The sequence below is a fragment of the Pistacia vera genome, unplaced genomic scaffold (genome assembly GCF_008641045.1).
Source record: "Pistacia vera cultivar Batoury unplaced genomic scaffold, PisVer_v2 Contig735, whole genome shotgun sequence".
Taxonomy (NCBI): Eukaryota; Viridiplantae; Streptophyta; class Magnoliopsida; order Sapindales; family Anacardiaceae; genus Pistacia; species Pistacia vera.
In genome coordinates, this window is record NW_022196596.1 from 635,750 (window position 1) to 650,851 (window position 15,102).

A 15,102-nucleotide genomic window follows, 5' to 3' on the forward strand; every position below is an offset into this window, starting at 1 on the left:
CAGGATTTTGTCACGTCATTCGGTGCAAAATTCGGTATACCTCTGTCGGTGGTTATATTATTTTTCTTTTTTTATTTGGTCCATACTTTTAAAATCTGGGCCAGATATGGACCCAGCATAAACATAATCCGACCTGGACATATCCCATTTCGATCAATTAAGTTCGGCTTTACTTCTGAAAAACCAAGTCTGGAGAAGCCCATTTGTGAATAAATCCATCCAGCCCTACATACTGTTGAACCTCCATATACATTTGACTTTCATTTAGCCCAAATCAGTTTTTGAACTGACATTTGGAACATTTCCAGAAGAAAACAGAGCAGAGACGATGGTGCCACCGGTTCCGATTCCTTGGCACACAGTCATTTTATGTCTCATGCTGTTATTTCTTATCTCTCCATCATTCGCCATTTACTGCGACGAGGAAGATTGCTACGATCTACTGGGGTCAGCTCAGTTTCTTCACATCTCCTTTCCCAAATTATGCCTCGTTTTAATCTCCTTTTGACCTTTTTTCTTCAATCTTTCTGAATTTCTAGGGTGTCTCAAAATGCAAATGCATCTGAAATCAAAAAAGCTTACTATAAGCTCTCTTTGAAATAGTAAGTTTGTATTTATTGATTTTATTATATATGAATTTTTTTTTTTTTTTTTTATTGATTTATACTTTGTTTTTATGATGTGGTTAGTCATCCCGATAAAAACCCGGATCCGGAATCAAGGAAGTTGTTCGTGAAAATTGCAAATGCTTATGAGGTAATATGATTTTAAATTGTTTAATCACATAATTTTTTTACTTGCTGTCAATTCTTGATGATGATTCACATGTTTTGATTATATTAAAATTGTGTTGTATATTGCAGATTTTAAAAGATGAAGCCACAAGGGAGCAGTATGATTATGCAATTGCACATCCAGAAGAGGTTCACAAGAGTTTTAATTAAGATAATATAATTGCTAATGTCATTCTATAGTTTCAATGTAATGTATTTTTATCTCAATGGTTATGTATTTTTAAATCTGAAATTGCATTCTCTTGTTAGCAATTTAGGGAAGAACAATTATGCTGTGATTCAAGGGATTAATTTGAAAAGGAATTCTTAAGCTTAATTTGGAATTAACTTTTTGATGACTCAATATTAATTCTTGACTTTATTTTTTCATATTCTCTCTGCATTAGGCTTTGCTTATGCTAACTTGCACCATTCACTATTGATGAATTATTTAGAAGTCTTGAATAGTTTGTGAAAGATTATTTTTTCTGGACTTTTACTGCTATTTTGGGGAAAAATAAGTGTTATTGAGCTTGCTTTTTGTAGTTTAAACTTCAATTCCGCATGACAGAATAGGGACATTAACTACAATGTATGTTCGACGGCTCAGTTTATATTACCATGCATGTTGATTAACTTTAGCGATTCCATGCTACAGTCAATGAATATTTAAATTGTTGAATGATTTTTCTAAGTTCAATTTCTATGCATTTATAATGTATATTTGATAAGTAAGCTTAGTCCTAGTTTTCTGATTGGAGATATGACATTAAATGGTTGCATTTTTCCTCCAAGCTCCTCTTATAAACTGATTTGGTTTATAGCTAATAGTATAATACATTTCTATATAACAATAATCTAGTATGTTCACTCTCAAACACCTGTGAATATTCTTGTCTATGAGATTATTTTGGCTTCTTAAGGTTGATTAATTCATTAAAATTCCTAGACTTGAGCAGTTAATTTATGAGACTGTTATGAATAAAATGTCCTAAGCCTGCCATTCTTTTTCTTGTTAGGTATTTTACAATACAGCTCGTTACTATCGTGCTTATTATGGACACAAGACGGTGAGAGAACTTATTTATTATGCACCTAATATGTAGTGATTTTTGTTTAACTTTTCTGGAAATAGTTAGACTAGACTTAGTAGTTTATATGTAAGAAAAAACCAAAAAGAAAAAAAATAAGACTCTGGTCTTTGAATTTTGATTTTTTTAACCAATAATGTATACTCTTTCCAGGATCCTCGTGCTGTGTTGGTTGGTCTTCTTCTGATTCTCTCAGGATTTCAGTATCTAAATCAATGGACGAGGTATAATCAGGTACCATGATATATCAAATACATGATTATGTATGATCCTTGATGCGATTGTGTTTCACCAATATGGCTGAAAGCTGATATGCTAGTAATTAATTTTTTATGTAATATGACTGTTAGTGTATTATTATGAAATTTTGGTGAGCGCACTGGGGATTTTCTGAGTGTTGGTACTAAGATTTGTATTTATTCATGGTTTAGACACCATCTTGAATCCAAAAATATAAGTTAATGGGTCATGGGCAAATTCCTTGTATATAAGTGTTAAATTTTCTGGTTATTTAATCTACTCATTTATTTTTTTAATGTTGGATTTATTTGGTTACTCATAAGATCAAATTCAAATAATAATAATAATAATCATAATAATAATAATAATAATAATAATAATAAAAATTATATGTCTAGAGTTTTATGTGAGGTACCGTATGCGAAATGAACTCTGTTACACATCTTTACATACTCTTAGTGTGTACTAGTTACATAAATTATATAGACTTTAAAAGTTGCTTATTTTGATCATCTTCTTCAATTTTGGTTCTTGATTCAGGCTGTAGCCACGGTCAAGAAGACACCAGCTTACAGAAATAGACTGCGGGCACTGGAACTTGAACGTAGTGGGGGTATCACAAATAAGAAGAAGGGGAACAAGCAAATGGACAAGTTTGTACCTAATTTTTACTAGAAATTGGCTATGTGGATTTGATTGTCATGCATTACCCTTTTGTGATGTTTGATACTCCATTCTACAATTCTCAAAATATGGCTGAGTAAAGAAACTATTTTTTGTGGCAGGAAAACGGAGGAAGACCTCAGCAAAGAACTTGATCTGCAGATAAAGGGAGCTGAAAAACCCTCCGTCTGGGAACTTATTGGTGTCCGTTTTGTCCTCCTACCTTATACTATTTCCAAGGTTAGGAAAATTAATTTGTTAGTTGAGAATAGGCACAACTTTGACTGAAATTAGTAGAGGATGATAGTTATTGCTTTTTAACTGATTTTATTTTGTTGTCTTCTAGTGATGCTTTACTAAGAATCTGATCATAGTGCTTTAAGACTACAAGGGTTCTGACTTATTCTTTCCATCAGCTGTTGTTGTGGTCTGGGCATTGGTACTGCAGATACAACATGAAAAAAGCTCCATATTCTTGGGAAGATGCTTCTTACCTGACTCAAAAATCCCTTGCAGTTGGTCTTGATGCTTGGATGAGTATTGGTAACTTTTAACGAAATTCTTGAATTTCATTTTCCAGATTAAGCAGCATAACCCTCTTTTCTTGGCTCTAAAGGGAGCATATTTATGTATTATAGGATTTCTTAGCGTATCTCTGATGAAAATTATAGCAATAGCCAAAAATAGTTTTTATTATGGATCCATAACATACACATACTGGACATTTATTTTTTTCTCAGCCGTTACTTGTAATTAAAGCTTTTGCTGAAGTTATGTGTGGTGTGTTTGTTAGATGAATCAACTAAGGAAGATCTTGTTCGGAGACGTTTATGGGAGAAATCCAACTTGGAGACTTACATGGCAGAAATACGTAAAGAATCTAAGCGCAGAAGATAGTAAATTTTGTTGATTGCTATCACATGCTTCATGAAAACCGATTGAATGGGTTTTTGGTCGAAAAAGGGATGTCAAATGTCCCAAATGTTTGGAGCCTGCAAGTCCCGTGCCAGTAAGGTGGATTTGGTCAACAAATTTTGGTTTGGAGCAGACATGAGTTTGAATCCCTTGACCCAAATTTATTGTGGGGCATGAATGGGGATATTAACTTTCACGGTTTCACGCCGTCCCACTCCCATCTCACCTGGCAAATTTATATATTACACACAGACATATATATATATATACATGTTAGAAATCAAAATATTATTTTTTAAAACGCAATTTTTTTCTTTCTTTTGTGAAGTTATTTGATACAAAAGAATTTTTTTTTTTTTTTGTTTTTTTTTTTTTTTTTGCTAATTTGAACTTTTAGACTTGATTCTCTTATTTTTGATTTATGTTAGTGAAGTTTGTTATAAACACATGTATTTTGAATAAAAAAATGTGCACTACTTTTTTATTTCCAATTTTTTGTTATTATAAAGGCTGAAAGCATATGTTCACTCTAGCAGTCTAGCTTTATCGAATCTACAAAGACGTGGAAGGGTTACAAATGCCAAAAATTATGTGAATTTGATTTTTATTAAATAACGGCAACGCAGATATGGTTCATGTTGCCAATTTTTAATTTACCAATTATAAGCCTCTAAGTTTGAAATTTTAGAAGGCACTTTGTATCATTTTGTAATTACTTTTGGACGTACAGTTAATACGATCACTTCTTGCTAAATTTCAGTTCAAGTTGCATCTCTCAAGAAAAAAAAAAAAAAAAACGCTTCGGTTTTAAAAGTAAAAGCAATTGACAAAACAAAATGAAAATCTCATAAATTTCTTTTGTTTTACAAAATTAAATAAAACAAAAATTCTTTAAATTTACCTTTTTTTGTGATAAGATGGTAAGTTTTTTAGCCAAACCTTAGTTATGGTCAAGAGTTTTGTATTTAAATAGCAGAAGAAGTACTTATCACATTTAGTCAAACTTTATAGAAATAATATGTCTGAATACCTCGAGTGTAAAAAAAAAAAAAAAAATCTTATAAATTTTGTCTAAAGTTGACCAATAAGTGATTATCGGACAAGATATTTTGATGAAGCTAATGTGGATTATTTTTTCCTGACAGGTTTTTTAAGGCGAGTTGTTGAGCTTATTGGTGCTTAATTCGTTGACGTAGAAGCTTTGATTTGGAGCTTCATTTGTTGATGCAACAATCTGTTAAGACTTAATTAAATTGATTAGGGTTAATTTTGATGTGATGAAATTTGTGGGTGATGAGGTTTTGGTTGGAAAATGAAAAAAAAAAAAAATTTGACAGAAAATTTGTGGGATGAATAAGAGTTTATAAAGTTTATTGGGTAAACAAGAAAATATTTTAAATTTTGTTGGAAGAATATAAGATTTTGATTTAAGGGTAAAATTGTAATTTCAATTATACTGGGAATGCATATAATAAACATGGGGTTTTCAATAAAAAGAAGAAGCTCCAGAGAAATCGAGGCGTATTGTCTATCACCGAAAGCTTAAGCTTAAACCTTTGTCAGTGATCAGTCTCGCTGGTTCTCGGTCAGAGTTTTGGAAGCACGGCATCAACTGCATTTCATGCAACAGTCATCAATGTCCGGTATCGTGGTTGGGCATCTGGTTCCACTTGATGACACTCTAAAACAAGACACTTCACTCCCGAAACTCCCTCTCTCTCAAGGCCCAAACACCATTGGCCGCGCCAATATTCCTCTATCCGACAAGCGACTCAGCCGAAAACACCTCACTTTAACTGCCTCCACTGATGGCTTCGCTACTTTATACGTGGTAATTTATACATATTTTACTTTCTTAATTTTGTTTGTGTCCATGTTTTATTTGATATTGTGGAGTGAAAATTCCAGGAAGGAACTAATCCTGTGGTTGTTAAATCCGGTGAACAAAGAAAGAAGCTGACTTCTAGTGAACACGTGTCAATCGCTAACGGTGATATCATAGAGTTGATTCCTGGACATCATTTTTTCAAGTATGTTACTTTGCCTCAAAAGAGACCTTCTAGTCATGAATCAACAAAGGAAGACGTTAATCCAAAGAAAATGCGACGAGAGGTGTGCAATTTATTTATTTATTTTTTCTGTTTTTAATTTTACTTTCCATTATTTGTAGCATTTTTAATTCATAGTAATTCGTAAAGGTTGAACCCAAACATGAAGAAGGAGGAAACTGTGAGGAGGCTATACGAAATTTTCATGTTTCATCTGATAAGTTACCGTTAACTTATCAGCTGCTGCAAGTTCAAGGGCTGCCAGCGTGGGCTAATACTTCTTGTGTTTCTATTCGGGATGTGATTCAGGTAAATTTATGTTCTTTTACTACGGTCAGAACATTTTCTTTTTCGAGTATCCATTTAGCATTATTCTTTAGTTGAATGTATATGAATGTCAATGATTATCGTGATCCATTTAATTATTTGTTTGGTAGGGAGATATTGTTGTTGCTATTTTATCAAATTACATGGTGGATATCGATTGGTTGTTACCTGGTGAGTTCCTTTTCCTACTAATATTTTTCCTACTTTCTTGTTCCTTTAAATTTCCATATCTTTAGATGATTATAAGTTGCTCCCTATGACCCCAGCATCTGCAAGACATAACCCCGATTTTTTATTAGTTGCCTTGAAATTTTGCAAGGGAACTGAACATATCATTATCTTATTAGCAATACTACAGGTGGAGACAGTAAGATAAAGGAACTATGTTCTTAATGACATATTTAACGAATTTTCTGGTATAATTATGTTATTTTTTAAGCAAATATGAAACACCTTAGCTACATATCAAAGCTCATCTTACAATTTGATACATCTTTCGAAGTTTGCAATGGTGGCTAATTTACGGGAGAAATCGGGGCTCCTGTGCTATTGACATCTATATTGCCAAATGGCAGTGCAAAAGACAATCCCTTGAACATGAATCAAATGAGAGATGGAGTTAACTCTCCCAAGTTGGACTTCTTCCATAGGGGCTGTCACTGCAGTAACCTAGAGGTGTTTGTGATGGGTATCTGTTTTCAAGCATTAAATATGGTTTATATTGCTGCATAAATGGGTTTGCCAATATTTTTGAAAAAATTCCTTATTAGATTATTCTTCTTTGTTGTTGTTATGCTTTTGTTATTATTCTTCTTTGTTGTTGTTATGCTTTTGTTGCACCTATCTTAGGTGTGATGTGTATTTTCACGATTTGTATAGATTGATTATTGGCTTGGTTCCTGTGATTTTGTTCCATTCTTTCCTTTGTAATCTTGTGGTATTTTCCTTGTAGCTTGTCCTACGCTTGCCAAAATTCCCAATGTGTTGGTAATTCATGGGGAGAATGATGGTACAGTGGAACAGAGGAAGGTGTAGTATAACTCTAATTTATACTAATATTCTTTTATATTTGAAGTTTTATTTATGAAAACATTGCAGAGGAGGAAGCCAGCAAATTGGATTTTTCACAAACCCCCACTACCTATTGCATACGGGACACACCACTCAAAGGCCATGCTTCTGGTCTATCTTCAGGGAGTAAGAATTATTGTGCATACAGCAAACTTGATATATGTTGACTGGAATAACAAAACTCAAGGTTTGTGGATGCAAGATTTCCCCTGGAAGGATCTAAATAATCCAAGCAAAGGCTGTGGGTTTGAAACAGATTTGGTTGATTATCTCAGTGCATTGAAGGTATTGATATCTGTAGAATGTTAGAGAATGCCATCTGTTAAGAGGCATGTGTGGTTTTCTTGATCAATTGTTATATTGCTTCATAAAATTTATTTAAGAATACTGCTTCACATTTGAAAGTTTGACGGCCTTTCTTTTTTTTTGCTTATACGTCTCTTCTCTGAAAAGAAACGGATGCCTCCATCATGTGCATAAGATATCATGTTACATCATTGTCTTAATATTAATAATAATAATAAAGCTTGCTAGGATGAAATTGTTTTGGTTTTTGATTGGTTTTCCAATCTAAGCTCTATCAGCTATTTGTGTCTTGTCTTATTACTCTTCTTTAGGAAAAAATATTGATAGACTGCTTTATTGTCTAGGGTGTGATACACTTGTATTTTTCAAATGCTATGCTGGAAACGAAAGTGATGTACTTCTGAACAAACTTTTTTGAATGGTAATGAATAGAGGAAGTTATTTCTCCAAATTAGATTGAGAAGAAGCCTGTGAATTTTCTTCTTCTCCAAAGATCACTCACATGACGATGGAAGGTTTTTATATATTTATGTTTCTCATATTGTCCCCTTCCAGTATTTGGCAGTTGTATGTATATTCTGAGGATTAGAGTTTATGGTTTGTGGTTTAAGGTTATCATTGTTACTATTGCTTTCACTTTTGAATGGATGAGTGTTCTTCAATAATTAGTTCCCAACGTAATAAAATAAAATATTTGCAGAAATATATTCTATTAACAACTTAACTTTTCAATTTGACATTTTATGTTGGAAATATTAATGTACCCTGTAGAATTAAATGCTTCAATTATTTCTCCCTGCCTCATGTGTTATAGGAGATTCAGCTGAATTTTTCAGCTTTTAGCAGAGTTATGGATATTATATTCTCCTCTAAAGTTGTGAACCAAGCCATTCATATTTCATTTGTCTGTCTCACTGAAATGAGCAGAATATAGGTTATGCACGGGAGTAGAAATGTAGTGTAAATCAATGTTGACCCATATTCAGCGTATTGATGTTGATTTTTTTTTTTTTTTTTCCCATTTGAATATGTCAGTGGCCTGAATTCAGTGCCAATATACCAGCCCTTGGCAACTTCAAAATCAATCCATCATTTTTCAGAAAGTTTGACTATAGCAGCTCTGCGGTATTCTTTCCTCTTAATTTCTTTTTTCCTGAATGATATTTCAGCTTTAAGTGGAGGATATTATGTTTAACAAAGTCTCTATTTTCAGTAGCATGCTATAATATGTGACCATATAATGCTTTGTTATAAATTTTCAGGTCCGGTTAATTGCTTCAGTCCCTGGCTATCATACTGGTCCCAATTTGAAAAAGTGGGGACATATGAAGCTACGAACTGTTCTTGAAGAGAGTATTTTTGACAAAGAGTTCCAGAAATCTCCTCTTATTTATCAGGTAGGGTTCAAGATTTCATATGTTAACAATAGTCATGCATTCACATATAGGGGGACATTTCAATGTTCTTTGCTTTCTGTGACCAGAGAAAGAGTTAAATTGCGCATTACTCTATTTAGTGACTTTTTTCACATTTAATTCCACTGTCTGTTATGGGGTTATGGGCCTAGTCTTTTCATCTGACCTCTTCTGCTAATGATTTATGAGCATGATCAGTGCTATGCGGTATGCCAGTACTACTAGGGAGTACAGAGGCCCTTCTTTTTAAGGATGATTTTCGTGAATGATGGTTGTGTAAATTTTATTTCTCTTGAAGGATTTTATTCTAATTAATTTATGGACTTTTTCATGGCAGTTCTCATCCCTTGGTTCTTTGGATGAGAAGTGGATGGCTGAGCTGAAATGCTCTATGTCGTCAGGTTTATCAGAAGATAAGAGACCACTTGGAATTGGGGAACCACTAATAATATGGCCGACTGTGGAAGATGTCAGATGCTCTTTAGAGGTACTATCAAGTAGGTTATTCCTGTGAACTTTTTTTATCATTCATTTCTTGGAATACTGCAATCATTTACCAATATGGCCAGCTTCTGAAAGCTGGTTGTAGTTGGAAATTTGGTCGACTTAGCCATTTTCTGGGAAGGCTGGTCCCTTACCTGGATCTATGAAGACAAAATATTGACATTCAGTTAGAAACCGACAGTCAAGCTAAACACTTCATCAACTGAATTTTAAAACTGTAAACATTTGTCACCTGACTTGCATCAATTAGTTGGTTTAAATCTTCAAATTTTAGCAGTATCCTGGAATGAATGAATTCCGTCTGGAAACATTAAGTAAACTTCTCTACATATTCTTGAAAGGTTGCGTGACCCTTAGTATAGCCTTTTCTGGTTGTATAATCAAAATGTGAGTGCCAATGATTAAGATGAATTGCAAGTTTCAAATTATTTCAGATGTGTGCAAATGACTAATTTACATGAATTACTTCCTAAAATGAAGAAAAAAAAAAAAAAAAAGGTGATATCTGAATTTCTTAATTTGTTCTTTCAGTAATGAAATAAATTGTGTCAGTCTTCCTTTTAGTAATAAAGATCTCTATATCAACTCTATATTTTAGCAATTGCCAAAATTTGAAAACTTTATATTCAAACATTTCTTGATTTAAAGTTATGGAAGCCCAAAAGTTAATATTGTATTTTTATGTAGTTTGGAAATATATTAGGCATTATAATCTTGATTCCTTTTGTTGGTTTTCTTTTATTCTGAATTAAGCATTTATTCCGAGTGATAAAAGCTATTTTGAATTTAAAGAAGAAACAAGTTTATCTGATGTAGCAAACTTGATAAATTTTTAGTCTCTTCTTGTTTCTTATTTTAAATTTCTTTAAGTAAATTTTAGTAGTCACCATGCTTCTTAGAAGTGGAATTTGAATGAATTCTCATAAAAAATTAAGTTGTCTGGATCCTTTGGCTACTTCTGATTTGGTGTTATTTGGTTTCTGGTATAAATAAATGCAGAGAAAAGTTGGATTGCATTTCTCTTTTTGGTTTATATATATGTTGGATTTGTCAGTTTGCATTCTACTTACATTTCTACACCTAATTTACGTTTGTATTTCATTTATTATTCTATTTTTTCTCTAGGGTTATGCAGCTGGAAATGCCATTCCAAGCCCACACAAGAATGTGGATAAAGAATTCTTGAAGAAGTACTGGGCTAAATGGAAGGCAAACCACACTGGCCGCTGGTAAATATATTGATATACATGTCTCATGCATATTGAAAGTTTGGACAGAGACCGCTAATTAACATCTTTGAACTGTAATCCATATTCAAAATTTTGCCCTTTGCACTCATCTCAGAAATAAAAGAGCGGCTACCTGCTACTGTGTACAACTTTAGTGTAGCCAAATACTCATTTAAGAAACTAATAAATTGCTTGTATTATCTCATAACATTTAACATTCTCTACTCTGTCAAAATGTGGTTACCATCTTACAGAAGGTTCACAAGTTATTACAATTAAATGTTGGAAGTGCTATTTAGTTTGTTGTTTACTTTGAGGGTACATTTTTCATTCTTTCCTTCTCTTTCAGAACTTCTATTATACATTCAGCAGCTGAAATATTTTTTTGGAAATTAAGTGGATGTAGACAACTCAGGTTGAGCTCTTGCTTCAGATGACAGCACCTAAAAAGATGCCCCCAAAAAGAAAAAAAAGTACTGAGATCCATTCTATTAATTCTCCAAACAATTTATCTAGATGCGTTGTCTTAGTTTCATTAAGACTAGGCAAGATATGCTTACCGCCTGGACCAACTTCGAAAATTGGCGACTGCCTGTAGTGAATTTTAGGTTGATCCAATATGCCTGTGGACATAAGTGAGAACTTTTCATTCATAGTTCTCATTATTTAAGTGCGAACAGTTCTTGGCCAGATAAATAGGAGGACATTGATTGTACTTTATATTGATTTTTCCCTAAGTTTAACATCATCAGTTCAATTTGATTATGAGTGTTGCTATCCTTGGTTTATTAATAGGATGATGTTGATAATGTATTCACAGTTTTTATTATTTAACTGCTTGCAGTTCTCTTTACGATGCATTTATAAAGTGGCACCCTTATATTTTTTGTCTGTCTTTGATTTGGTTACCTTTTCCTTTATTTACCCTAATTCAGGTTGTTTTGTTTCTTACTACTTAGCTTTTTCCATGTTTCAGTCGTGCAATGCCACATATAAAGACATTCTTACGTTACAATGGTCAGAAACTGGCGTAAGTGTTCATACCAGATGCGTCGATTGTGGCTTTAGAAGCTTTTTAAGTTTTAATTATCTTTGGCTGATTACTGTGCCAAATCAATGTACTAGAGCTCAAACTGTGAAATCTTAATTTTCTTGCCCCTGCAGTTGGTTCTTGCTGAGTTCAGCAAATCTTAGTAAGGCTGCCTGGGGAACACTTCAGAAGAATAATTCTCAGTTGATGGTTCGTTCTTATGAGGTATGTGTATTGTAAATTATGGCATCTTACAATTCAGTTGAATTGAGAAAATATGACAGCTTCATTTACTATGAACCAACCTGTTTTCAGTGCATATCTGTTTTTCTTAGAATTTGCATTTATACGATCAATGGATCATTAAAATTTTTTTTTTTTTTTAGGTAATTGAGGTATCTAGGTCCGTATTGGAGTCTATCTACTCTTTCGCATATTTATTTATTCATTTGCTTCTTTGGGTTGTTTCCATGAATTATTCTAGTTGGGAGTGCTATTTTTACCATCTGGTACAAAGCATGGTTGTAGATTTTCTTGTACAAATAATGGTGGTTCATCCAAGGTAATGGCTTACATTCTTATAAATGTTCGTACTCATCTAAGAGGCATACAATTTTATTCGGAGAAAAATATAAAATTAATCTGATAGTTGCTTTATTTTCAGAGTGAAAGTGGTACAATAGAAAATACCATGTCACTGAAAACTAAGCTAGTGACCCTGACTTGGCAAGGGAGCCGGAATACAGATGAATTCTCTGAAATAATTACTTTGCCTGTACCTTATGAACTCCCTCCTCAACGATATTCCTCTGAAGGTAATTTTTCTGTTATTTAAATTTACTGCTACACTTTTATTGTCTCATTGATCTGGCTTTCATTTATCTGCTCCGCAGATGTCCCTTGGTCGTGGGATAGGCGATACAGCAAGAAGGATGTTTATGGTCAAGTTTGGCCTCGGCAAGTTCAACTGTATGCTTGCCAAGATTCCTGATTTATTAGATGTGCTTCAAGTTTTCTGTAGTTAGATATTTTCCTTTTTAAGACACGCCCCGTCTAGGCTCTACTTGTAGAAGGATGAGGTTGATCTCTGCTCCTTCTGTTTAATTCTTTCTATTATTCCTAAAATATTAGGTTTTGATGTATCTACTAGCCCAGATTTTATCTACTTCTAAGTAGAGGTGTGCAAAACCGGTTAACCGGTTCGAAGCGACCCTTTTTCCAATTGAACTGGATTTTTGGTTCGGAAAAAATCTTGAATTGAAACAGAATTGGTTTAGTAGATTAACTTGTTTTAAACCAAACCGAAAAATCAGTTAACCGGTTTTTCAAAAACCGGTTACCCGTTTTGAACCGGTTCATTTAAAAAAATAAAATCATTTCAGTAATTTTAATTGCAATACATATGAAAATGGTACATAAGCAACAGTCAAAGGTGATCTTCTAACCATATATGTAAGATTGAAGTAAAGAAAATATTCATTATTCAAGATTGAAGTAAAGAAATAAAACATACCAAATTCTTGTATTATTTAAGGAACAATTAATTTGGCCTTGTTTGTTTCACTCTTCATAATCATTTTTTTTTTGGTTATCCTATTTGGATTAAAAAAAAGAATATGTATAGTTTAAGAATTAACTAAAGCATCCCAACCAGCAATCATAACCAGTTGTCGATCGTCACAATTGTTGGCCGTGGCCATAGATGTCGGAATGATGCACGATCGGTCGGAGTTGGTCGGTTGTGCACTGATCTTGTCATTTTTAGTCAGATCTACAGCCAGTGATCTGGCTATTAATGACCAAATTCTAACTAGATTTGGCTGTTAATGATCGGATCTATTTGGTTGTCGACGACGGCCAAATAATGGTGGTAGAGTTGGACCGGTCAGATCCAGCCAGTCGTAAGCCTTTTCGGTGATTATCGGCTGTCGTCTGGCGATGGTGATAGGGGGCCGGGGGGGGGGGGGGGGGGGGGAGGGGGGGGGGAGGGGGGGGGGGGGGGGGGGGGGGGGGGGGGGGGGGGGGGGGGGGGGGGGGGGGGGGGGGGGGGGGGGGGGGGGTGGTGTGGTGGTGTTGAAGCAACTAAATTAACAAATGTAAGGGCTTAAAAATAATCTAAATATTTTCAAAAAATATTTTCCAAAATACACCAAACAACTTTTCAGCATTTTATCCAACTTTGATATAATTTTTCAAATATTACCAAATACATTCTCAGAATCCTATTATATTCGATTTAATCCAACTCACCTAAACTTTTAATAGTTTTTCAAAATAACATATTTCAAATAATCTAACAAACAGGCCCTAAGCTTCTGTGTTTTGAAAGCAAATGAGTGCCCATCAAACTAACATCACATACACATACACAAATTCAAACCCATGATTTGAATTGGTAGGTTAATCAGAGCCACATAGAAGCATTGATAAAATAAGAGGCTTTTAATCATTCAAATTCCACAAGGGGGTTTTCATTCACAACCACAAGCAATTCGACATAAGTACACCATTACATATCTAAACCAGTAGTATTAATGACATGAAAGATGTTGACACCACATCCATGCGCCAAACAAAGGCTAACCATATATTGCTGTGTTGAGTCTGCTGATTGGTTGTGATTCTTATGAAAAAGTGAAGTGAACGAGGTAGAAAGAGGAGGGATGGAGAAGGGCGACGGTGAGCTGATGACTATTGTGCTGACTAGTTGCATGTGATTCTTGTGAAGAAGTGGAGTACTGAACGGAGGTGGCAGAAGAGTAAATAACAAAGTGTCTTAGGGTTTAGAACTTTAGATAGGAGTTAGGACTGCCAATTTTATTTATAGATTTAGGGACGTTTAAAAAGACCAGATTTAAAAACCGATTCCGGTTAATCAGCTTTGAATTTTGGATAAATCGATAACCGGACCAGTTTTTCGCTTTTCTCATTTTCACAAATCGAAACCGAACTGGTTACTTTGGAAAATTTGTTTTTCGGATCGGTTTCGGTCTGATTTCTCGATTCAGTTCGGTTTTTGGATTTTTTTTTTTGCAGCCCTACTTCTAAGTAGGGATAGCCATATAGGAAAACATGGGGGGTTCATGCTTTAAAATTCTCACAATTTTATTATCTTATTTAGCATGTTACCGTTTGACATTCAACCTTAGCATGCTTCTACAAATAAGACACTCCATAAACTTGTGTTGGTACATGGCCATTCTAACACCAATTTCCTCGAGCTTAGAGGAAGTTGGTAGGACACCCTAGGTTTATTATTCTATTAAAAAAATAAAACATCTTCGAGATTCAGATTCTTCACGACTTTGCCTCATCTTCAAAGCCTATTCTACTTTATATATAAATTTAAAGGAATCTCGAGTTACATTCGAGGGGATTTAGATGAGAAGAGAATTTACATTGAAGAATGGGAGGTAAGACAGGACACGCAGGCCTATTTAAAACAAACAAATCCAAAATAATAAAACTTAAGGTCTATGGTCGAGTACCA

At 34.0% G+C, this 15,102-nt stretch overlaps 2 protein-coding genes across 3 annotated transcripts; both read left to right on the forward strand.

The window, feature by feature from the left end:
• The first annotated feature begins 274 nt into the window (after positions 1-274).
• Positions 275-3,960, forward strand: LOC116115283 (chaperone protein dnaJ 50). The gene is made up of 10 exons (XM_031401439.1): positions 275-447; positions 540-602; positions 690-756; positions 864-923; positions 1,793-1,843; positions 2,018-2,098; positions 2,645-2,757; positions 2,890-3,007; positions 3,184-3,310; positions 3,561-3,960. The coding sequence occupies exons 1-10, from the start codon at positions 329-331 to the stop codon at positions 3,662-3,664; spliced, it is 903 nt and encodes a 300-aa protein (XP_031257299.1). The 5' UTR covers positions 275-328; the 3' UTR covers positions 3,665-3,960.
• A 1,236-nt stretch (positions 3,961-5,196) lies between these two features.
• LOC116115286 (tyrosyl-DNA phosphodiesterase 1-like) lies at positions 5,197-12,603 on the forward strand. Of its 2 annotated transcripts, none has more exons than XM_031401441.1 (15): positions 5,197-5,513; positions 5,591-5,794; positions 5,881-6,039; positions 6,168-6,228; positions 7,010-7,086; positions 7,156-7,413; positions 8,470-8,559; positions 8,697-8,831; positions 9,187-9,336; positions 10,479-10,582; positions 11,559-11,612; positions 11,747-11,837; positions 12,097-12,174; positions 12,277-12,427; positions 12,506-12,603. In XM_031401441.1, the coding sequence occupies exons 1-15, from the start codon at positions 5,304-5,306 to the stop codon at positions 12,601-12,603; spliced, it is 1,920 nt and encodes a 639-aa protein (XP_031257301.1). In that variant the 5' UTR covers positions 5,197-5,303. The 2 variants fall into 2 exon arrangements, with proteins under 2 accessions (XP_031257301.1, XP_031257302.1); XM_031401442.1 differs by having other exon boundaries at positions 5,636-5,794.
• The last annotated feature ends 2,499 nt before the right edge of the window (positions 12,604-15,102 follow it).